The 23,707-nt window shown below is 40.9% G+C and overlaps 1 protein-coding gene and 1 pseudogene across 2 annotated transcripts in view; one reads left to right on the top strand and one right to left on the bottom strand.

The window, feature by feature from the left end:
- Positions 1 to 23,707, top strand: part of Bltp3a (bridge-like lipid transfer protein family member 3A) — a 72,959-nt gene that overhangs the window by 44,827 nt on the left and 4,425 nt on the right. For both annotated transcript variants that reach the window (XM_026383684.2, XM_026383685.2), the window contains 12 exons: positions 3,042 to 3,128; positions 3,628 to 3,798; positions 4,456 to 4,595; positions 4,935 to 5,076; positions 5,329 to 5,522; positions 5,717 to 7,164; positions 15,356 to 15,552; positions 19,892 to 20,043; positions 20,130 to 20,280; positions 22,256 to 22,518; positions 23,073 to 23,181; positions 23,308 to 23,414. In XM_026383684.2, coding sequence (XP_026239469.2) covers positions 3,042 to 3,128; positions 3,628 to 3,798; positions 4,456 to 4,595; positions 4,935 to 5,076; positions 5,329 to 5,522; positions 5,717 to 7,164; positions 15,356 to 15,552; positions 19,892 to 20,043; positions 20,130 to 20,280; positions 22,256 to 22,518; positions 23,073 to 23,181; positions 23,308 to 23,414 — 3,161 coding nt within the window. The remainder of the gene's footprint in view (positions 1 to 3,041; positions 3,129 to 3,627; positions 3,799 to 4,455; positions 4,596 to 4,934; positions 5,077 to 5,328; positions 5,523 to 5,716; positions 7,165 to 15,355; positions 15,553 to 19,891; positions 20,044 to 20,129; positions 20,281 to 22,255; positions 22,519 to 23,072; positions 23,182 to 23,307; positions 23,415 to 23,707) is intronic.
- Positions 13,642 to 14,216, bottom strand: LOC113179032 (ubiquitin-conjugating enzyme E2 variant 1 pseudogene; annotated as a pseudogene).

The following is a 23,707-nucleotide window of genomic DNA, read 5'->3' as shown; positions in this document are numbered from 1 at the left end:
AAGTCCAAGCTGTTTCTCTTTCTTAAGGCCTGGCTATTTCTTCTTCCTATCAGCTCACTGGAGAATTTTTTATCATTACGTCTTATGAATGATTTATGTGTTCACATATTAGGTATGATGGTAATTATTAATTATATTTGATTTTAATTCTAGTTCCTATTCCAATACACTCAGACCATGTAGCTTTTTGTCCCTTTAGTTCTAGATAGCCCAAAAAAGGAAGCTTGGGGTTTGAACCCTGTTCCTGTAGTAACCTAGGTCAGGCATTTTTAGTTGAGATCATGGTCACCTCCAGGTAAAAAGAGATATAATTGGGCTGGGGATGTGGCTCAAGCGGTAGCACGCTCGCCTGGCATGCGTGCGGCCGGGGTTCGATCCTCAGCACCACATACAAACAAAGATGTTGTGTCCGCCGATAACTAAAAACATAAATATTAAAAAAAATTCTCTCTCTCTCTCTCTTTTTTAAAAAAAAGAGATATAATTCACATACCATGAATTCATCCACTTAGATTATATAACAAACTTTAGTTTTCTAATATTATTTCTAATATTATTCATAGGATTGTACAACCATCACTATAATCAATTTCAGAACAATTGCAGCCCTAAACACCACGAGTCTACTTTTTGTCTTGATATTTGCCTATTATGGACATTGAAAATTGGGTTTGGGAAGTAGGGAAATCTTAGAAACAACAATGGTTTGTGGTCTTCCAAAACTTAACCCTACCTGACACAATTTTATTTCTTAGTATTTCTCTCATTGGGTTTTCATGAGCAGCATTGATTTTGAGTTTGTGAATGGTATACAGAATGGAAGATCAGTACTATAAACTATGGCAAATAGATGGCTTCGATCAGTGGACTTTATTTTAATCCACTGCTCCATCTCAAGGTCATACAGGAAGAGATGCCTACAAGTACCTGTTGGCTGCCATTGGCTACTTACTAGTATTATTTGTTTGTGATCCTCACTTTGTGATTTTAACTTTGAGAATTAAATGAAAATATTAAATGAAACAGTTTGTTTTATTATTTAATTCTACAAAATTTAGCCTTTTATTAATTTAGTCAAGTGCTACAAAGGAAAAATGTTGACAATATCTGAATGAATCTCTGGTGGCTAATTTAAAAGTTTTTTCTTGTATCAAAAGTTAAAATTGAATTCACTAAAGATAATTTTTTTAACATTAAAAAAATTTTTTTTAGTTGTTGATGGACCTTTTTATTTTATTTATTTATATGCAGTGCTGAGAATTGAATCCAGTGCTTCACATATGCTAAGCAAGTGCTCTGCCACTGAGCTACAACCCCAACCACTAAAGATAATTTTAAGGAATTAAAATTTTTACTTTTGCAGAAATAATTTTTAATAATTAAAAGTTTTATTATATTGCTACTATGTGTTTATATATTGCTAATTTGCATAGCTAATTTGTTACATTACAGTTTATATAAGTAAATAATCATATTTTATCAGCACAATTACAAATTTAAGTTGAACATTAATATATTTAAAATATTTAATTTAGCTTAAAACAGTTATTCTGTTTCTTTACCCTAGACTGAAAAAGAAAATGTTTTGTACGAATTTTTTATATGTCTGAAGTATATACATATATACACACACATATATATTATAAGTGTGATTTTAACTTTGTGATTTTAACTTTGAGAATTATACATGTGTATAATATACGTATGGAATTAAAATTTCATGGTGGGGGACAATTAGGAAAAAAATGTCTAAAAAGTCTCCTTAGGCCAGGTTGGTGGTATATGTCCATAATCCCAACAACCTGGGAGGCTGAGACAGGAGGATAACTAGTTCAAGGCCAGCCTCAGCAACTTAGGCCCTAAGCAACTTAGTGAGACCCTGTCTCAAAATAAAAAGTAAAAGGGGCCGGGGATGTAACTCATTGGGAAAGCATCCCTAGTTCAATTGCCAGCACCAACCAACCAACCAACCAACCAAACAAACAAAAACAAAAACAAAGCAAAAATCTAGGGGAGGTCATTATGAAAAAAAAAAAAAGTTGAGAAACAGAAATTCTGGTGTAGGTGTTTCACCTGGTAGGAGGATGATTAGTCCAGAATTTGGGATGGCAAAATCTAGATCGGAGGAAATGACCTACTTGTTGAAGCTATCCTGGCTTATTCCTAAAGATTGCATGGTGATTCCTTTGACTCATTTCTGTGTTGTTTTCTTCCCTCTTATCGTCTACTAGTTACAAGTAGCATCTGTTAGTTACAAGACTAGGTACAATCGTAGGGTACAGGGTGGAAGTGCATAAAAGGGTGGACCACATAATGTGTGGAAGAAATAATTTCTACTTTTACAGTTTTTTAGTCTAATTAGATAAGATAGAAACATGGGAAGTTCATTCATAAGAATTTAACATAAATTCTAAGGTAAACATTATGTAATTTTTGACTTGCTGATAGAAATTCCAGTTTACCTACAAAACAATATATTTTTATCTTATAATGTTCCATGTTTCATTGTTCCATGGTACTTTGTATGTACAGCATATAGTGATTGTCTAATATCATAGCTCTAGCTATGAGACCGGGATGTGAAAAGAAATAATATGGGTATTTTTGTGTGGGGGAGCAGAGGAGGGGAGCAGGGAGGATTTGGTTATACTTTTCCAGATGTTGTATTGAAGGACAATGTTTTTAGGGTTGGGGGAACCAGTCAGTCCAGGTTTAGAGTGGGTCTGTGGGAAACCTAGTATTAGAATTCCTGAATCAATTTTTTATTTTCTTTGGCTTTTCTGGAAATCTGGCAGCCAGTTACAGAGACAATGGAATATACTTTATTTTTTTTTGGATCTTCTAGAGCATGTCCATGGGCTATTGCAGCTTAACAGAAGAAGGCTGCAGGCTTGCAAGTCACCTGGCATCATGTCCTTTCAGCTGCACTGTGTTCCCAGCTGGGATTTGGAGGTGGCTCCAGAGGACTTCTAAGTGCTTCAGGTGGTAGTTAGGCTTCTTTGTTCCTTCCAGTGCTATTCATCTGTATTTTTCTTTCATAGGTATCTCTGCAAATAGACTCATGGGTGGTGCCATGCAGCTTACCTTCCGCAAGATGGCATTTGACTACTACCCCTTCCACTGGGCAGGTTAGGAGAAATCTGAATGGGGTCAATTCTAGCATGGCCCAAAATATTGAGGGAAGATTCCTGGTTTCATTCCTGACTGCCCAGCAGGAGGGTTCCAGGGATTACAGCACATACTCAGAGGTGTCAGGGCATCTTTTGGAAACTTGGATGATCTGCTCTTAGTGATGGAGGAGAGGAAGTTGGGGGTGGAGCAGTGTCTGAGATGTTGCTTTTGATTCTCCCCTCAGCCCTAGATCTCCACTAGAGTTAGATCCTCTCCAGTAATCCATAGTTAAGGATGGCAGCAGTCAGCTGCTGCCCTTAAGGATCCTTAGGAAAAATCACATATGGAGTCCAGATGAATTTGGGAGCTCTCACTGGATAATATTTCCTTATTTCAGAATTCTGGATTGGGAATGAGGGGTCAGATTCTGCACTGTGATTTTTCTGACAGGAAGGGAAAACGGAAACATTGGATCATGGTCTTGGGCTAAAATCTTCCTGCTTTTTTGTTGTACAGGTGATAGCTGCAAACATTGGGTACGGCACTGTGAGGCCATGGAGACCCGAGGACATTGGGCTCAGAAGCTTGTGATAGAATTTCAGAGTAAAATGGAGAAATGGCATGAAGAGACTGGTCTGAAACCACCCTGGCACCTGGGGGTAGACTCCCCTTTCCGGAGGAAAGCAGGTAAAAAACTGGAAGACTCCAGTTCTTAGCCTCTTAACCATTCACCTTGGAATAACCAGTGCAGATAGAGCAGTGGAGTAGCTAGTTAAACCAACTGTGTCCCACAGAGTGACATTAGTGACTTTCTTTGTCCCCAGGGATAGCTGTACTGTTAAAGAGAAGTTCTCATCATCTCTATTCAGAAAGCTGTTATCCCCAGGTATAGTAGCACAGGCCTGTAATCCCAGCTACTTGGGAGCCTAAGGCAGGAGGATTGTAAGTTTGAGACCAGCCTGGGCACAGTGAGACCCTGTCTTAAAAAAAAACTAAAAAGGACTGAGACTGTAGCTCAGTGATAGAGCAGTCCTAGGTTCAATCCCCAGAACCGCAAAAACAGAAACAACACTGTTACCTTGGTCTGCAGGAGAACATTTTTGAGTTCCATCCAGTTTGTGCTCTTTCCTGCTGTTAGCATTAATGATCTTAAGATTTCTGCTTTTCTTTTCTTTTCTTTCTTTCTTTTTTTTTTTTTTTTTTTATTATTTTGCTCAGGACCTCAGCCTTCAGAGTCCCTGGGACCAGTCATGCACCACCATGCCCGGCTTACTTTTTTAGTTCCATTAATAATGAGAGTTGACAATCTATCATTTTCTTTCCCACTTTCTTATTTTTATTTAGATTCTCTCTCTAGTCCTCGAAAGAACCTTCTTGAGAAGTGTCCCTCTGGGGGACGTCAGGCTGCTTTTCGGCCTCCGGCCTGGAATCGCTTACGCTCTAGCTGCATGGTTGTACGAGTGGATGACCTGGACATCCACCAGGTGAGGAAGTGGGGAAACATGTTTGGAAAGGGCTGGAAAGTTCATTTGGAAAGCAACTGGAACAGTGTGACCAAAGTCGTAGAATCCAGGGACCGTTTGCCTTATTCTGGGTAGACTGACAGTGGGGTCTTTTGAGCATAGCTACTGAGAAAAGGACTTGTCCCAGCTTTCCTTGGAATGCTCTACTCAACCACCTGCTGAAAAAACTACCTTGGGGCTAGTGGAAGGCGGAGATAGTGCCTGGAATATGGTTGTGCCAGGCTTAGGCAGGACGGTTCAGGAATTGACTTCTATTCTGGGGACTGCTACTGATGCTAACAGTAAGTTGTGATTGCTTAGGTTTCTACAGCTGGACAGCCAAGTAAGAAGCCATCTACACTCCTTTCCTGCAGTCGCAAACTCCACAGCTTACCCACTCAGGTCTCTGCCATTCATGTTGAGTTTACAGAGTATTATTTCCCAGATAATCAGGAGCTTCCAGGTGAGCCTCGGGACCAGCCATTTCTTTTGTCTAGCTCATGCTCTTCACCTTTTTCAGACTCAGGGCCACTATGTGTATCCTCATTTGTTATTAGGAGTTTAGATATTTGAGTTAATTTTGTGTACCTTTGTTAAAATCTGCCCTGCATAATGTGTATCTTTGCTGTCTTGATAATGAAGCAAACATTAGCTAGTAAGTAAGAGTCTAGCTGCCACTTCATCCATGATGATTCTTTTCCTCTCTGCTTTCCAGTTCCCTGTCCCAACCTCTACATTCAGTTAAATGATTTGGCATTTACTGTGGATCCTGTCAGCTTGCTCTGGGGAAACCTCTTTTGCCTAGATTTATACCGTAGCTTGGAGCAGTTCAAAGCTATTTACAAACTGGAGGATTCAAGGCAGAAAGATGAACATCTGGATATCCGGCTAGATGCCTTCCGGTTAAAGGTAGGGAGAGAGTAGGAATTTTGTCCCCTGTGGTAACCACAATTGCATTTTTCTCATGGCTGTTATCCATAGTTGTTCTCCTCATGGAAGTAAGAAAAACAGTTTCCCGGCCCAAATGATCCTTGGCATGTGTATTAGTGGTGGGGTGTTGAGATACTCAGAGAGTCATTCTGAATTGTGTTTTTTCTCTGAAGGTGAGCTTCCCTCTGGAGAAGAGAGAGCAGGCAAAATTGCATCGTCCCCAGGCTCTTGTCTTCTCTTCATCAGGGATGATTGCCACCAATACACGATATGCCCCACAATGTAGCTGTCCAGATCTCCAGACCCTCTTCCGGGGTTTTGCTGCTGCTGAGTTCTTCCATTCTAATTATGATCGCTTTCCCAAGGTTCCGGGTGGCTTTAGCCTTCTGCACATGCTTTTTTTGCATCATGCCTTCCAGATGGATTCCCGCCTTCCTCAGCCTAGTACCCTCCCTCCCCAGAGGCCTAAGGCTTCCCAGGATCTCTGGTCCATCCACTTTACCCAGATCTCCTTGGACTTTGAGGGAACAGAGAACTTCAAAGGCCATACCTTGAATTTTGTGGCCCCCTTCCCCTTGTCTGTTTGGGCCTGTCTACCTCTCCGCTGGCAGCAGGCCCAGGCTCGAAGGCTCCTTTTGGCCTCGGAGGGGAGGTTGAAACCATCAGCCAGCTTTGGCAGTCCTGTTCACTCTGAAGCCCTCATCCCTGATTCTGTGTCCCATCAGAGGTCAAAGACTGAGCATGATTTGAAAAGTTTGTCAGGCCTTACAGAAGTCATGGAAATTCTGAGAGAAGGCAGTGATGGTGTGGACAACAAAGGGCCTGTGGCAGAACTGGAGGATGCAGCAGATGTCCATGTGCTTGTACACTCCCCGGCCCATGTCCGAGTGAGGCTGGACCATTACCAGTACTTGGCTCTGCTCCGTCTGAAGGAGGTGCTGCAGGAGCTTCAGGAGCAGCTGACTAAGGATACAGAGGCCATGACAGGGTCTCCCCTGCAGGACCAGACAGCTTGCATTGGTGTGCTCTTTCCCAGCGCTGAAGTGGCTCTGCTCATGCATCCTGCCCCTGGGGCTGTCGATGCTGATTCTGCAGGTTCAGACACCACCAGCCTCATAGATTCAGAGCTGTCTCGTTCAGAGGATCGGGAACTGAAGTCTGATGCCTCCTCAGACCAGGGCCCAGCAAGCCCCGAGAAGGTCCTGGAGAATAGTAGTATTGACAATCTTGATGCATCTCATGAGAGGCCTCAGAGCAACGGAGAATTACAGGACTCAGGTCCACTTCCACAGCAGCTGGCAGGGAAAGGCCACGAGGCAGTTGAGTCCCTCCAGGCCAAGAGACTGAGCAGAGCCCAAGCCTCCAGCTCACCAGCTGCATTGAAGTCCACAGCTGGCAGGGATACTGCTGTGAATGGACAGGGTGAGCCTGTTCCCTTGAAGAACCTTGAAGGAGAATTGTCGAGTGCTATTCACATGACCAAGGATGCCACCAAGGAGGCTCTACATGCCACCATGGACCTCACTAAGGAAGCTGTGTCCCTGACTAAGGATGCCTTCAGTCTGGGCAGAGATCGAATGACCTCCACCATGCACAAGATGCTGTCCCTGCCCCCAACCAAGTGAGTGGTTCTCTGCCTCCTTCATTCACTCCATCTCTTCCTCTAGTTCTGACCCTTCTGCCTAAGGCCTCCTATTATATGCACTTTTACATTTTGAAGCACCACATAGTCCAGGAGAATGCATACGTGGGGCCATTTTGTGGGCAGTTTTCAAGTCATTGTTTATTGCTGCTTAAAATCAGATCATCTTCTCTTTCATTAATTCATAATTATTAATAACAGATATACTATGATAACAATAGCTGGTATCTGTATAATATTCTTCTCAGTGGTCTTTTTTTTTTTAGTTGTAGTTGGACACAATTTTATTTATTTATTTTTATGTGGTGCTGAGGATTGAACCCAGCGCTTTGCACATGTGAGGTGTATGCTCTATCACTGAGCCACAATCCCAGCCCAGCTACAGACATTTTTATCCCCCATTTATAGTTGAGGAAACTAAAGCTCAAGAGAGGATGTGCTCATGGATTCTCTCTATCTTGTTAGTAGAAAAACTGGGGCTTTGGACTTGTTCTTTCTGATACACCTTACCAACATCTGCCAGAATAAGAAGAAAGCAGCAAATACATTTTTTTTTTTTTGGTACTGGGGATTGAACTTGGGGGCACTCGACCACTGAGTCACATCCCCAGCCCTATTTTGTATTTTATTTAGAGACAGGGTCTCACTGAGTTGCTTAGCGCCTTGCTTTTGCTGAAGCTGGCTTTGAACTCTCAATTCTCCTGCCTCAGCCACCTGCTGGGATTACAGGTGTGCACCACTGTGCCCAGCTTGCAAATACTTTTTGAGCTCTTATTGTGTTGTAGGCTCTAGGTTAAGCACTAGAGATACAATAGGGAGAAAACACAGAAATGTGACATTAGAAGAGGAGAGCATTATGAATTTTCCCATGGGTTCCTTATGGATTTAGGAAAGACAATGAAGTAAAGGAAATCTTTGTTGGGACACTTTGTGATTTAGATAGCATGGTATGACAATCAGTGGCATTAGAACTGTTTTTCAAAGTGAATGTAGTGAATTATCTTACGTGGGTCTCTTAGCATTGCCTATGAGTATCTTCCTGCTAGGATAGGTTGCCAAGGAGGAAGAAGAGAGGAACACTTAAAGGAGTGAGTGTTGTAATAATATTAGATTGAAGTATTTTGTGTGTCAGACGTTGTCCTACATACAATATTAATCCACAGAATTCTTGTAACAGTCCTATAAGAAAGATACTAATATCACTCGCCATTTAACAGATGAGGAAACTGAGGCTCAGCAAGGTTGAAAAAAACTTGCTCAAGATTTATACAACTTGTGAGCGGTGGGGCAAAGACTGAAGGTGCTGCCTTTTCAAATGGAGACGTATAAAGGAGATGGGGAAAGTGAAAATGATCACAGGAAGATGTGTGATAAAAGCTCTGGTGAAACCGACAGTGCCTTCCTATCTGTCCAAACCCATGGCCTTTCCTCAGTCTGCCCTTTCCTGGACTTCTCTGCGGCAGTTAACATTGCGGGGCAACTCGTTCTGAACATTTTTAACCCTGAGAAGTTTCCTGTTGATGCTGATGCTTCCACCAGGACCCACTTCTCTAGGGAATCGGGTTTTCTTGTTTCCACATGTGGACTGTTTTAGTAAATAGTTGATTTCTACATTGAAAATTACTGCAGTTACTCTCATTTCTCTGAAGGAGTCTTTTTTTTTTTTTTGACTAATCTTTTCTTTTTGTCCTACAAATGTAAATACTTTCAAGGTTGTCCATATTCTGAACACTTTTTTTTTTTTTTTGGTATTCGGAATTGAACCCAGGGATGCTTAACCACTGAGCCACATCCCCAGCTCTTTTTTTTTTTCATTTTTATTTTAAAAATTTTTTTAGTTGTCAATGGGCCTTTGTTTTATTTGTATGCGGTACTAAGCGTGAAACCCAGTGCCTCACGCATGTTAGGCATGTGCTCTGCCACTAAGCCTAGCCCTTTTTAGTCTCTCCAGGTTGCCCAGGGCCTTGCTAAATTACTGAGGCTGGCTTGGAGCTTGTGATCCTCCTGCCTCCACCTTCCAAAATGCTGGGATTACAGGAGTGCGCCATCATGGTTCTGTTATGATCACTTTTGTCCTAATTTTTAGTTTTTTAATTAGAAGAGTGATCTATGCTCATTGTATTGAAGATGTAGGTGATAAGAAGAAAGGAGAAAATAGAGATAGCTGCTCTTGCCAGGTGTAGTGATGCACACTTGCAATCCTAGATACTCAGGAGGCTGAGGTGGGAGGATTCCAAGTTTGAAGCCAGCCTCCACTAGTTAGCAAGATGGTCAGCTACTTACCAAGACCCTGTCTTAAAATAAAAAATAAAAAGGACTGGGGATATAACTCAGTAGTAAAGTATCCTTGGGTTCAATCGCTAGCACACACACACAGAAAAGTTGCTATTTACATTTAGGTCTATTTGCTTCCTGATTTGTACACCCATCTAAATCAGTGTGCCCATGTGAATGCTTGTATATGGACACAAATATTGTTTTTACAATAGGATTATATTATTTCTACAACATTGCATCCTGCTTTGTTCACTTAATGTTTTATTGTGAATATTTTCTCATTTATTAGGTATTTGAATACATGATTTTTAATTGCATTATTATGTTCTATCAAATGTATATATTATAATTTATTCATCCATTTCATTATCTATGGGGTCTGTTAGTCTGTTTCCAGTCTTTCTCAGGTAGAACTAATGCTGTGTTTAGTGTCCTTATTTTTGTGAACCTTACTCTGCATATTTGTATGTATCTAAATCTCTCTTTAGAGTAAAAGTCTGTAAGTGATACTGGGTCAAATGCTGTAAATATTTTTAAGGTTCTTGATGCATTTGCCAGACTTTAGAAGGTTTGTATTAGTCTATGTTTTTGAATATTTTCTCTTGGTTATTTTATTCATCTCCTTTACATCTGCTGTAAGCTTTGTTTTCTGTCCTGAATTCCTTCATTTCTCCTGCTCTTCATTTAAAATTGTCTACTAGACAGTTGGATCTCTCAGAGGTAGCTGCTCACATGTATGAAACTGATTTCGTATCCCTCCCCAGATCAGTTCTTTCTTCTTTGGATAGTAGCATTCTCCTGCTCATCCAGGTGAACATTTTAGTGCTTTGCCTCTTAAAACTAATCTATCTTGTTCTGGCCGTAATTCCTAAATGAGTGGTTTTTAAAACTGAGTGTGCATTAGAATCACCTCAAGTCCTCATTGAACAGGTTGCAGAGACCTGTTCCCAGGGCTTCTCATTCAGTAGGTATGAGATTGGGCTGAGATTCTGCGTTTCTGAGAGGTTCCCTGTTGATGCTGATGCTGCCACCAGGACACACTTCTCTAGAGAATCTCTTATCAGCTTTTCCTATCTGTTTCCACATTGGACTGTTTTAGTAAAGTGTTGGTTTCTACATTGAAAAAGCCACGTTAAACTTTCTAAAACACAGGTGTGATTTTGTCATTTTCTTACTCTAAAACCTTTAAGCATTTTCCTTATGCTTCCCTGAATTTTCTTTGAACTTTTTATTTTTTTGTGGTGCTGGGGATGGAAGGAACCCCAGGGCCTGGTGAATGCTAGGAAGGTGCTGTCCAACCAAGCTACACCCCCAGGTCCCATTTGAACTTCTTAGTGTAGCATAGTCAATTATTATGATAAATCCATGTGTCACTTTACAGTTTTCAAAACACTTTAATATATAATTTTTTAAAATAAAATTTGTATTTAGGAGATGGGATGATCTGTGTTCTTTGTCTCATGAATTCAACGAATGAGATCCATTGACAAAGGGTGAGAGCAAGGTAACAGGATTTATTAAAGTAATAGAAAGAAAGAGTGAGGTATGGTGGCAAATGCCTGTAATCCCAGTGGCTTGGGAGGCCGAGGCAGGAGGATTTCACATTGGAAGCCAGCCTCAGCAACTTAGTGAGGTCCTAAGCAACTCAGTAAGAGCCTGTCTCTAAATAAAAAATACAAAAGGGCTGGTGGGGGGCGTGGTAGTAGCTCAGTGGTAGAGTGCTTGCCAAGCATGTGTGAGGCACTGGGGTTCATCCTCAGCACCACATAAAAAACTTTTTATAGGGGCTGGGGATGTGGCTTAAGCGGTAGCGCGCTCGCCTAGCGTGTGTGCGGCCCAGGTTCGATCCTCAGCACCACATACAAATGAAGATGTTGTGTCCGCCGAGAACTAAGAAAAAATAAATAAAAATGTTAAAATTCTCTCTCTCTCTCTGTCCCCCTCTCTCTCTCTCTCTCACTCTCTCTTTAAAAAAAAAAAACAAAACTTTTTATGAAGTAAAGGTATGGTGTCCATCTAGAACTAAAAATTTTTTTTAAAAAACTAAAAATAAAAAAAGGGCTGGGGCCAGGTGCAGTGGTGTACTCCTGTGATCCCAGCGGCTTGGGAGGCTGAGGCAGGAAGGTTGTGAGTTTAATGCCAGCCTCAGCAAAGATGAGGTGCTAAGCAACCCAGTGAGACCTGTCTCTAAATAAAATACAGAATAGGGCTGGGATGTGGCTCAGTGGTCAAGTGCCCCTAAATTCAATCCCAGATAACACCCCCCCCCCAAAAAAAAAGAGAAAGAAAGCAGAGCTCTTGTAGGGGAGAAGCCCGAAGGAGGGTTTGAGGGATGTCTGTTATCTAGGGGTTTAATATAACAAGGTTAGAGGGGAGTTATTTTTTTATGTGGCCTTGGAAACCATATGCTAGAGATTTTAAAGAAGTGTATCTTTGAGTCCAGTTATACCAGGATATTATCAGGGTGCTGCTTTGTCTCAGAGACTGGCTCAGGATTCAGGCACATACCTTCAGGCCCCAATGGAGTCACCAGTTACAATTACAAGCTGTCTACTCCATTTTTTTAAACTCCTGGTGTGGGGGTCCTTGACCCTGTCTGTTTAACACATTTCTGTCTCTTCTTCTTACTTAGAAGCATTCAGAATGTCAACAAAACAGCTGCATTTTTTTCAGTTATAGAGTGGTATTCAGTTAACAGAACAATTATTTCATATAAGCTACATCCGGGACAACTAAAGATGAAAAACTATATTGTCTCCATATAGAACTAATTTGTGGTGTGTAACAACAAAAACCTGCTTTCAATTCCATGCTAGTGTACAACCCCCATACTGTACCAGGCAAGGTCAACAGCTGTTGAAAGTATTACCAAGACAGAGCCACCGAAAGACACATTTGGTAGTATGTTAACTATATACTTACATTGCAATTTTTTTTCTTTAAAAGGAATGAGTTTTGTATGGTTGGTGTTAAACTCTTTATAGACAAGGAAAGAAAAAAAAAAGCAACTCCTAGAACCAACTTGTTTATCATCATCATCTTCTTCTACACCTTCTTGATCTTCTTGAGCGTTTTTAGCCTTGACAGCTGCCTTTTTGCTGCATCAGACTTTCCTTTAGCTTGGTAGGCAGCAGTGTCCTTTGTGTGTTTTTCCTTCAGCTCAGCTGCTTTCTTTTCATAAGACTGCCTGTCGTCGGCAGCAGTGTGATTCCGCATCTCTCCCAGTTTCTTTGCAACATCGTCAATGGTTAGGCCAGGATGGTCTCCTTTGATTTTGGGGTGATAGAGCTGAACAAGAAGACTGAGGGAGACCTCCCTTTAGAAGGGATGTAGGCTTTCATTTCTCTTTCACAATGGGCCTTTTCCACCTTTGTCATGTCTTCAAATTTTCCTTTCTCCTTAGCAGACATGGTCTTTTACCTCTCTGAACACTTCTTAGAAAACTCAACTGAAAGTCAACTGAAATAGCCCAGGTGCTGCCACTGCTGCTACTTTTTTGGTGCTGGGGATTGAACCCAGAGGTGCTTGACCATTGAGCCACGTCCCCAGCCCTTTTTATTTTTTTATTTTGAGACAGGTCTCTCTGTGTTGGTTCGGACCTTGCTAAGTTGCTGAAGCTGGCTTTGAACTTGTGATCCTCCTGCCTCCTAAATTGCTGGGATTACAGGTGTGCACCGTTGTGCCTAGCCGTCCAGATGCTGCCTCTTGTGATCCTTCTGGCATGTTTTCATGAAGAATGCATATGATGACATTTTGCCTCACAGCCTCTTTGGATCTTCTTTGCCTGTGTTTAGTTTAGTTTGAGACAGAGTCACCCAGTGCCCGTCCAGCTCTCACTGGGCTGGGTGCTGTCTCTGTGAATCTCAATGTACTGAAATGGCTGAGACGTATGTAATCTTTAGTTTAAGCTGCAATTTTTGTGGTGAAGTGAAGAGCACTTTCAGGGAAGTTAGGGGCTTGGGGTTTTTCTTTTCTTTTTTTTTTTTAATAGCACAACTTATATATTTCAAATGGACAAAAAATTAGTATCATTTACAGTATCTTAAGATAAATTGCCTTCGAATGGGAGCTTCCTTTCCAGTACTTTGAGGTCTACAAGACGCATCTAGAAAATTTACTACGGTGGAGAATGAAGACTGGTTAAATCAAATGGGGGAGGGCTGGTGGCGTTGCTTTTGATTAATTGCTGTAACACTGTCCTTCCGGAGGCTGGGGGAGTTTCATATTTTCTTTAGACATCATTAAGTGCCGCAGCTCTTGCGAACAACTTTGATGCTATATGAATTCTGCCACTTTGCTAGCACTGATATGGCTCTTGGGTCCACCACTCCATTAGAACTATTAACTCCGTTCATATTAATTTTTGTTACAAATCTTACAAAGGGGGGTGCTTCTGGGCATTTAGGTCCACATTGTATTTTAAGGCTGTATATTCAGTTTTCATAAATTGTCCGAGCCCGTGGTGGCTGCCATCTTGCGCCGCTGTCGCTCGAAGGCCGGCCCCCTGGGGTTTTTCATAATAATACTTTCAACTGGGCATGGTGGCACATGTCTATAATCCCAGTGACTCAGGAGGCTGAGGCAGGAGGATCACAAGTTCCAAGCCAGCCTCAGCAACTTAGAGAGACCCTGACTCAAAGTAAAAAAATAAAAGTAAAAAGGGCTGGGGATGTGATTGAATACCCCTGGGTTCAATCCCTGGTACCTATTAATAGTAATAATCATAATAAAATACCACCTTTAATTGTGACCATGGGTCCGACTGTTCATCTGTAAACTGGGAGGGTGGGATTAAAGGGTCTTTAGCTGTTTCTTTTCAACTGTCATGCCTTTCTAGCTTTATCTTCCATTGCTCTCCCCAACAAAACCTCCCAGCAGCTGGGCTGCACACTTCCCAGTCTTATTTTGCCTCAGGCTCTGTGCCTTTGTGCAGTGCAGGAGAGGAGTGCCCTGTTCTGTTTCACAGTCCTTCAGGGACCGCCTCAAATGCCATCTCCTCCCACAAAGCCATTCTTGATTTCCTTCTCATTTCTTTTCCTCTTTTAATATTGTCTAGCCTTAGGCTTGTGTTTCTGTCCCTCTCTTTATGTCATGTATGACAATCCCTATAAAGTTTATATGCATAAGTCTGTCTCCTAACAGATCATAAATTCTTTTGAGAACGTCTTATTCATCAATTTGTCCACCCTACACTTCTTCCTTGTGCCTAGTATTGTGGTACCTTGCTTACAGAAGCTGTTCAATAAGGACATGTAGAATGGATGCTGGTGGCTCCAGGTGGCACCAGTTTGGTAGGTAGATATTGTCTCTTATGTATGGGATGACCCTGAATAACTTTGACATTTAATGTTGATTAGCTGCTCACACACCTAAACGTACTGGAATAAGGTAATTCAGAAGGGCCAGTGGGTGAAAAATAACTTCATCTTTTTATAGCAGCTATAAAGTTTTCTCTTCACATTAACTATTTGAGCTGAAGGGGAAGCATATTGCTGGGGTGGGAACAAACATATCTTCAAAGCCACATTTGTGGGTTTGTTTTTCTTTTTCTTTTTAAATTTTTTTTTGTATTTTTATTTGTTTTAATTAGTTACACATGACAGTACAATGACATTGACATATCATACATTTGAAACAGATGGGATGTAATTTCTCATTTTTCTGAGTGTATAGGTTGCAGAATCATATTGGTCATGCAGTCACGTATATACACACAGTAATAATAATGTCTGTTTCATTCTACTATCCTTCCTATCCCCCCATCCCCTCCCCTCCCCTTCCATTACTTCTCTCTGCCTAATCTAATGTAACGCTATTCTCTCTCTCTCTCTCTCTCTCTCTTTTTTTTTTCTCATCTTCATACATGTGTTTTGTTTTTATTTTTCTTAAACAGGGAGCTCATGGCTAAGACAGATGAGGGCCCAGCAGCCCCAGTGGGTGGAGGTGCTGCCCGGCTCCGCTTTTTCTCCATGAAGAGGACAGTATCTCAGCAGTCATTTGATGGTGTCTCATTGGATAACAGTGGTCCCGAAGACCGGATTTCAGTGGACAGTGATGGCAGCGATAGCTTTGTGATGCTCTTGGAGTCTGGTATGTGGGAGCAAAGTTGCCTAAATACAAAGGGGTTCTCTCTGCTGCCAGTATTAAAGCCAACAGGATTCAAGAGGAGCAGAGATTTCATAATATATACACTTTCTTAATCAAAACAAAAAGAAGAGAAAAAATTTAGTAGATTTGGGGCTCTGGCTTTATCTCAACATCTTCCAGGTTATTACTTAATACTTGACCTTTATCACAGAAAGGGATTCAAATCAAAGGATAAATCATTAGTCTTAGAACTATGTAGTTATTTCGGGGATTAGTTCTGTATTTGTTATCAATGGTGTGAGTTTTTTTTTTTTTTTTTCCTTCAGTACTGGGGATTGAACCAAAGAGTGTTTTACCACTGAACTATATCCCCTTATCTTTTTATTTTTTTTGAGACAATGTCTTGTTAAATTGCCTAGGCTAGCCTTGAACTTGCAGTCCTCCTGCCTCAGCCTCTAAGTCACTAGGATTATGAGTATGTGCCACTGTGCCTATATAGTTTATTGTTGGAAAGTATTTAGAAGCTTTTTTTTTTTTAAGAAGCTTTTTGTCTTTAGAAAATGAGTAACTTTTAGGGATTAAATCTATCTCCTCTAAAAGTTACACTGGTTCTCTTAGCTTATTGACTTAAAATGTCCCTTGAGGGCTGGGGATGTGGCTCAAGTGGTAACGTGCTCACCTGGCATGCGCAGGGCACTGGGTTCGATCCTCAGCACCACATAAAATAAAATAAATATGTTGTGTCCCACTGAAAACTAAAAAATAAATATTTTTAAAAATTTTCTCTCTCTCTCTAAAAAACAAAAACCAAAAAAAAAAAAAACAAAAAAAGTCCCTTGAGACCCTTGAGAGCATCTAAAGAGAATGTACTATTTCTTCCTTTATTTATTTATTTTTATCAGATATTGACTTATTATAGTTGTACGTGTATGGGGTACAAAGTGATGCTATGACATACACAGTGTCAAGTTTTGCATCGAGTTAACTAACATATTCATTATCTCTGGTCTAACTGAAACATTGTGTCCTTTGACCAACATCTATCTCTTCATCCCTCTACTAGCCAGCCCCTGGTAACCAGCCTTCTGCTTTCTGATTTCTTTGTGTTAAATTATTTCAGATTATACATGTAAGTGAGAATATGTGGGTTTTGGCTTTCTGTGCTTGGCTTATTTCATTTGGGCAGATGTTCTTCAGGTTTCTTCAGATTGTCACAAATGACAGAATTTCCTTCCTTTGAAAAGCAGAATAGTATTCCATTGTGTACATATACCATATTTTCTTTATCTATTCATTAGTTGATGGGCACATACAGATTGATTCCATAACTTATCTCTTGTGAATGGGACTATAGTAAACATGGAGTTTAGATATACCTTCAACATTCGATTTCAAGTCCTTTGGATATATACCCAGAAGTGGTATTTCTGGATCATATGGTAACTCTATTTCTATTTTTTTTGAGGAACCACCATCTTGTTTTCCATAATGTCTGTATTAATTTACATTCCCACTAATTACTCTTTCACCTGTTTCTTTTCTTTGTACCCATGATTGAACCCAGGGGTGCTTTATCACTGAACTATATCCCTAGCCCTTTTATGGTTTTGTTTTGAGAGGAGGTCTTGCTAAATTTCTGAGGTTGGCCTTGAACTTGGAATCCTCCTGCCTCAGTCTCCTGAGTTGCTTGGATTACAGGTGTGTACCACTGTGTCTGGCTCTTTCATCTTTTTGATAATAGCCATCTGACAGGTGTGAGGTGATACCTCGTTTTGGTTTTAATAAGATAATGCTCTGTTTCCTAAGGTAGGTTGTGCATACACATGTTTACTTTGTTTTAATTACTTTTAACTTTGGAAAGATTTAAACATGTATAAAAGTAGACAGAATAAAATATTGAACCCTCATATGGCCATTACCTTGCTTCAGCATTAAGAACTCATGACCATTCTTATTTAGTATATACCACTACCTATTTCTCTCCATCAGATTTTTTTTTTCCAGCACTAGGGATTAGACCCAGAGGCACTGTGCCATTTGTGCTATGTCCCCAGCCCTTTTGTTTTTTGAGACAAGGTCTCACTAAGTTGTTGAGACTGGCCTTAAACTTGGGATCCTGCCTCAGCCTCCCCAGTAGTTGAGATTAAAAAGGTGTGCACCACTGCTCCTGGTTCATCCCAAATTATTTTGAAGCAGATCCCGAACATATAGTTTTTATCCATAAATATTTTCAATTTATGCATTGAAAATATTGTGGTATGCCGATGTCTTGGGGGGGCACCAGAATCAGGAGGCACCACACAGCTTTGTAGGTTCAAACAGCAATTCTTTATTCCGGATCTCACTCCAGCCTCCACACACGTTCAGGGGCAGTCTCGTTCTGCCGCACACTTCACCTACTCCACGAGGCTTTTTCCAAAATCCCATTTGAATCTCACGAGAACTCAACGGGAACAAGCAACAGGAACACCCTAATCCCAGCAGCAATAATCTTCAACCTCAACTTCCCTAAAACCCATATTCTTAAACCGGGAAACGCCTTAAACCGGGAACACCCTAAGCCCAAGGACCGGGATACTTCCTCAAACCTGCAGGATACTTCCTCAAACCTGGATCCACCCTCGATCACCTTGAGCAGGGTCATCTTTCTCAAACACACAAGCAAGGTCGCAGCAAATTTCCAAGGCAAGTCCATTTAACATGGGGTACACTGGCAAGGATTACGATGCGTCAATACCTACTTGGTAATGGCCCTCAGCAGTGGTACAGTACCACATAAAATTGTGGCAAAATATACATAAAGTTGACCGTCTTAACCCCTTATGAATGTACTGTTCAGTGGTGCTGAGTACATTCTCACTGTCGGGCAACCATCGCCACCATCTGTCTCCAGACTACTTTTTACCTTGCGCATCTGAAACTCTGTACTCATTAAACATTTATTCCTCATTCCTGCCCGTGGCACCCACCATTCTACTCTGTCTATAAATCTGGGGAGTTCAGATATCTGATATTAGTATTAGTTATACAGTGTTTGTCTTTTTTGTGATTAACTTATTCTACTTAATGTAATACCCTTAAAGGTCTTCTTTGTAGTCTTCTTGTTGGCAATAGTAAATGTCAGAATTTTTTATTTGTTTTAATTAGTTATACATGTCAGTAGGATGCATTTATGCACTTTGATATATCATACACAGATGGGCTATAATTTCTTATTTTTCCGAATGTACATGTTATAGAATCATATTGGTCACGTAGTCACATATATATACATAAAGTAATAATGTCTGTTTCATTCTACTGTCTTTCCTATCCCCACATTCCCTCCCCTCCCCTCCCCTCCCCTCCCATAACTTCCCTCTACCTAATCTAAGGTAATGCTATTCTTTAATGCCGCCTGCCTTATTGTGAATTAGCATCCACATATTAGAGAAAACATTCAGCCTTTGGTTTTTGGGGATTGCTTATTTCACTTAGCATGATTTTCTCCAATGCCATTCATTTACTGGCAAATGCCATAATTTCATTCTTCTTTAAAACTAAGGAAAATTCCATTGAGTAGGTATACCTCATTTTCTTTATTCATTCATCTATTGATGGACACCTAGTTTGGTTCCATAGTTTAGCTATTGTGAATTGAGCTGCTGCAAACATTGACGTGGCTGCATTACTGTAGTATGCTAATTTTAAGTCCTTTGGGTATAAACCTAGGAGTGGGATGACTGGGTCAAATGGTGGTTCCATTCCAAGTTTTCTGAGGAATCTCCATACTGCTTTTCTAGAATGGTTGCACCAATTTGCTGTCCCGCTAGCAATATGAGTATGCCTTTTCCCCCACATCCTCGCTAATATTTGTTGCCTGTATTTTTGATAATTGCCATTCTGACAGGAGCGAGATGAAATCTTAGTATAGTTTCTGATTTGCATTTCTCTAATTGCTTAGAGATATTGAACATTTTTTCATATATTTGATGATTGATTGTATTTCTTCTTCTGTGAAGTGTCTGTTCAGTTCCTTAGCCCATTTAGAATTTTCTTCCTTTTTAAGGCTAAATACTCTTCTATTATATGGATGTGCCACATTTTATTTATCTAGTCATCTATCAACGGATAGATTACTTTCATTTACAGATTTTATACATGTGACCAAATAACCATTGTTGAGATTTTGAAAATAAGCAATTATTTCTTAAATTAATCAAATATCTAGTTAGTCTTCAAATTTCTAGTTATTTCATAAGTGTCATAACCATTTTGTTTTTACAGTTGTCATTGTTTTTAAAGGTTGTATTCAACTAGAATTTTTTGACTTTTGAACTCTCTTGTTGTCTGTCTCACACAGAATCTGGTCCAGAATCTGTTCCATCAGGATCCCTTCCAGGTGTCTTGGATGATGCTGTTCAAGGGAGCCCTGTTGTAGATAGTTTTGGCCAGCGTTCCCCAGGGGCCAACAGTTCAGTATCACCCAGTGGTGAGGACCTCGTCCTTCATTCGGTCAGCTGCTCCACTTTCTTAGATGTAAAGGGTAGGCTCTGGGTTGGAAGCGTGGGACTCAGAACTCAGGGAGTTTCCTTTGACAGGTCTCAGTTTTGGCTCTGAAGGTGAATGAAGTGTCTGTTGGGATTGAGGTACGTGGTGAGGACCTGACTGTAGCCTTGCAAGCAGAGGACCTGACCCTGCAGCAGCTAGGCACCGTGGGACTCTGGCAGTTCCTACAAGGACAGTGCCCAGGTAAGGACTGCTGCCATTCTAGCAGAGCTGATAAGTTTTGTCTAGGGCAATCAGAGGTTAACTGGCACCTGTTCCTGTGTTCTAAGCGCAGCTGCCCTAATGCCAAACTCTTAGCCCTTTTCTTCAGCACCCATTAGAGGGAGGAAAAAACCCCAATGAAGTCTCTTTAGGTATAAACATAAACACAATAACGATGAACCTCTGCACGCATACCTAGTTTAATAAATACACAGTACATTACCTTTGAAGTCCTGGAGCCCCTTTCCTGAATCTTCCTCTCCACTGTCCCTGTGTCCTATGTTGTCATAGGTAAACACTATCCTAAAATTTGAGTTTATAATTTTCTTGGTTTACCTTTATAATTTTTCCACATGAGTTTATATCAATATATTATTTAGCTTTGCAGGTTTTTGAGTTTTTTCCAGGTGGAATCACAATGTGTGATTTTGTTGCTTGCTTCTTGCTTCTATGAGGGCTGGTGTTATGGCTCAGTGGTAGAGTGCTCGCCTAGCACATGCGAGGCCCTGGGTTCGATCCTCAGTGCCACATAAAAACAAATAAATAAAGATATTGTGTCCAACTAAAAAATAAATATTAAAAAAATGATATTCTTGAAAGTCTATGTTATTAGCAATAGTTCATTCGTTTTCACTACTGTATAATATCCTAGTATATAGATATACTATCCTTCTCTCTCTCTCTTTCTTTTCTCTTTTTCTTTTTCTTCTTTTTTTTTTTTTGTAGTACTGGGAATTGAACCCAGGGATGGTCTACCACTGAACTAAACCCTAGCCCTTTTTTATTTTTCACTTTGACCAGCTCTCTGGCCTTGATCTTGAAATCTTTCTGCCTCAGCCTCCTGAGTAGCTAGGATTACAGGCATGTGCCATCACACTGAACCCTTTTGCTTTTTAAAAACAGCTTTATTGGGTACAATTTGCATAGTAAAAAATTCTCTTTTTAATTGTACACTTCAATATATTTTAGTAAATTTATGGAGTTGTATAACCATTATCACAACCTAATTTTAGTGTATTTCAATCACATCCTAAATATCCCTTGTACCCCCTCACTAATTACATCCATTTGGGTTATTTTTCATTCTTTTGGTGTTTCGAATAGGGTTGCTATGAACCTCCTTATATGTGTCCTGGCGTATGGGTTTAAGAGTTTCTCCAGGGTTATATTCCTAAGAATATAATTTCTAGATCATTTGGGTAGGTGCAACTTCAGCTTCACTAGATCATACTACATTATTTTTCAGAATGGTTATCTCAATTTGCAGTTTCATAAATATGTAAATTGTTCCACATCCTTGGCTAAATCTGAGATCGTTTTTTATGGAGTTTTGAAGAGATGAACATAGACTCTGCTTGACTGTGTCAGTGAGAAACGAGAACAAGACTTGGAATTTAGTAGAGTTGAGAGAGTTGTTTCAAGAGCTTTCCCTTAGCCCTGGCCTAGTATGTCAGATCCATAGGAGGCCAGCTTTTTGTTGGTCCTTTGCCTTTCTTCCACCCTGAGGGGCATTTAGCAAAGTAGCTCAGCCTGATGCGCTTTTGTTGACCCTCCCACCTCTGCCTGCAATCTAGCTCACAGTGAATATTATTTTTCTTGATTTAAATTTCACATAAAGCACGTTACAGAGGGGAAACATGATAATGGCTGGTCACAACTCTTGTTTACGTTCTACCACAGCAGCACAGTGATGAAATTCGGGAAGCTTGACTCTGAAAAATCTGACCGTAGTATCAGCTGTATTTGAAATCAGACCACCTGACTTCAGTCTTATCCTGCTGCTTACTAGTTGTGCAGCTTTGGGAAAGCTATTCTCTGTGGCTTAGTTCATTCATCTATAAGAAGGAATGATGCTAACACTTTTGGCATAGGGTTGCTATGAATGGTGAAGGATGTAAAGTGCTCATAACAGTTCCCATGTTAATTAATATGTTTTCCTTGTGTTTCTTTGCAAAAGGTACAAGCTTTCAGGAATCCTCAAGTTTGAAGACTGACAACATCAGGCCAGCTGTAGGCCTTCGCTTTGAGGTGGGGCCTCATGCAGCTGTTCATTCCCCACTGGCCGCACAAAATGGCTTCCTGCACTTCTTACTTCGAGGCTGTGATCTTGAGCTGCTCACTTCAGTGCTCAATGGCCTGGGGCCCTTTTTGGAGGATGAGGAAGTCCCGGTGGTGTTCCCCATGCAGATTGAGCTCCTGAACTCCAGTATCACACTAAAGGTGAGAGGACTTGGGTTTTTGCCTTAAACTTTGTCAGGCGAGAAATTCTGGTAATGACAGTTGTTATCATTTTCCCTTGTCCCTGTAAAATGTAGTGAGGTTCAGGTGAGGAAATGCATATTAATGTTTTCTGTCAGTGTTTTAGTAGTATATATATTGAAGTAAAAGGGCCTGGATTGGACTGGGGATGTAGCTCAGTGGTAGAATGCTTGTCTGGTTATGTGTGAGGTCTTGGATTCCAACACACACACACACACACACACACACACACACACACACACACGGCCTTGGTTCAGGTAGGGAGAGAAACACTGTCTCTAACTCTAACCCTGTCTTCGGCATAAAACAGAACCAGGCATAAGCTCTCAGGTTATCTGATCCTCAGTTTTGTAATCTCCAGAATGGGACTCAGTTATATCTCTCATACCTTGCAAGAATATATGGAAAACTAGTGGCATGAAGTTGCTTCAGACTGAATGGTAGAAGCATGAATTGTGTTACCTCACTTGCTCTGAGCTATCTGGGGGCATCATGTGGTCCTCTTTTTCCTGCAGGATGATATCCCCCCCATCTATCCAACTTCCCCAGGCCCTGTCCCCATCACTGTGGCCATGGAGCATATTGTGCTGAAGAGGAGTGATGATGGCGTGTTCCACATTGGCGGTGAGTTGGGCTCATCAGCCTTTTGACCTCTCTGCCTTATTTCCCCCCATAAGTGAATAGGTGACAATCAGGAATTGTGGCCATTGGCAGTAGTTTTTCACTTAGAACCTTTACTTTTTTCTCCAGCTGCTGCTCAGGATAGACCATCAGCTGAAGTACCTAAAAGTGAGAAGAAGCAGCCCCTCAAAGAACAGCTATTTCTGGTGCCCACAGGAGAGGTTTTTAGACAACAGGTAAGGACCCAACTGGACAGAACCTTCCCATAAACAAGTAGGGGCTGTACTTGTGGAAGTTAAGAAAAGCCAGAGGGCTGAAAAGCTTGCTTATGTTGTGAGCACCTGGGTGGTTTGGTCTCCTGTCCCCTGGCAGCAGCTTCTGGAATTGCTGGCCAGAGGACGTAAGCCAGGAGCTGGAGGCATGTGGTTGCTGTCCCTCAACTGATGGACTCTGAAAAGCATTCTTGGAGGAGATCTGGCTGAGGTCTCTTGATAGTGACTTGACTTGTGGATTTTTCTGCTTGAATTCT

This window comes from Urocitellus parryii, chromosome 8, assembly GCF_045843805.1.
Source record: "Urocitellus parryii isolate mUroPar1 chromosome 8, mUroPar1.hap1, whole genome shotgun sequence".
NCBI classification, from domain to species: Eukaryota; Metazoa; Chordata; class Mammalia; order Rodentia; family Sciuridae; genus Urocitellus; species Urocitellus parryii.
This window is presented reverse-complemented; position numbering and strand designations above follow the sequence as displayed.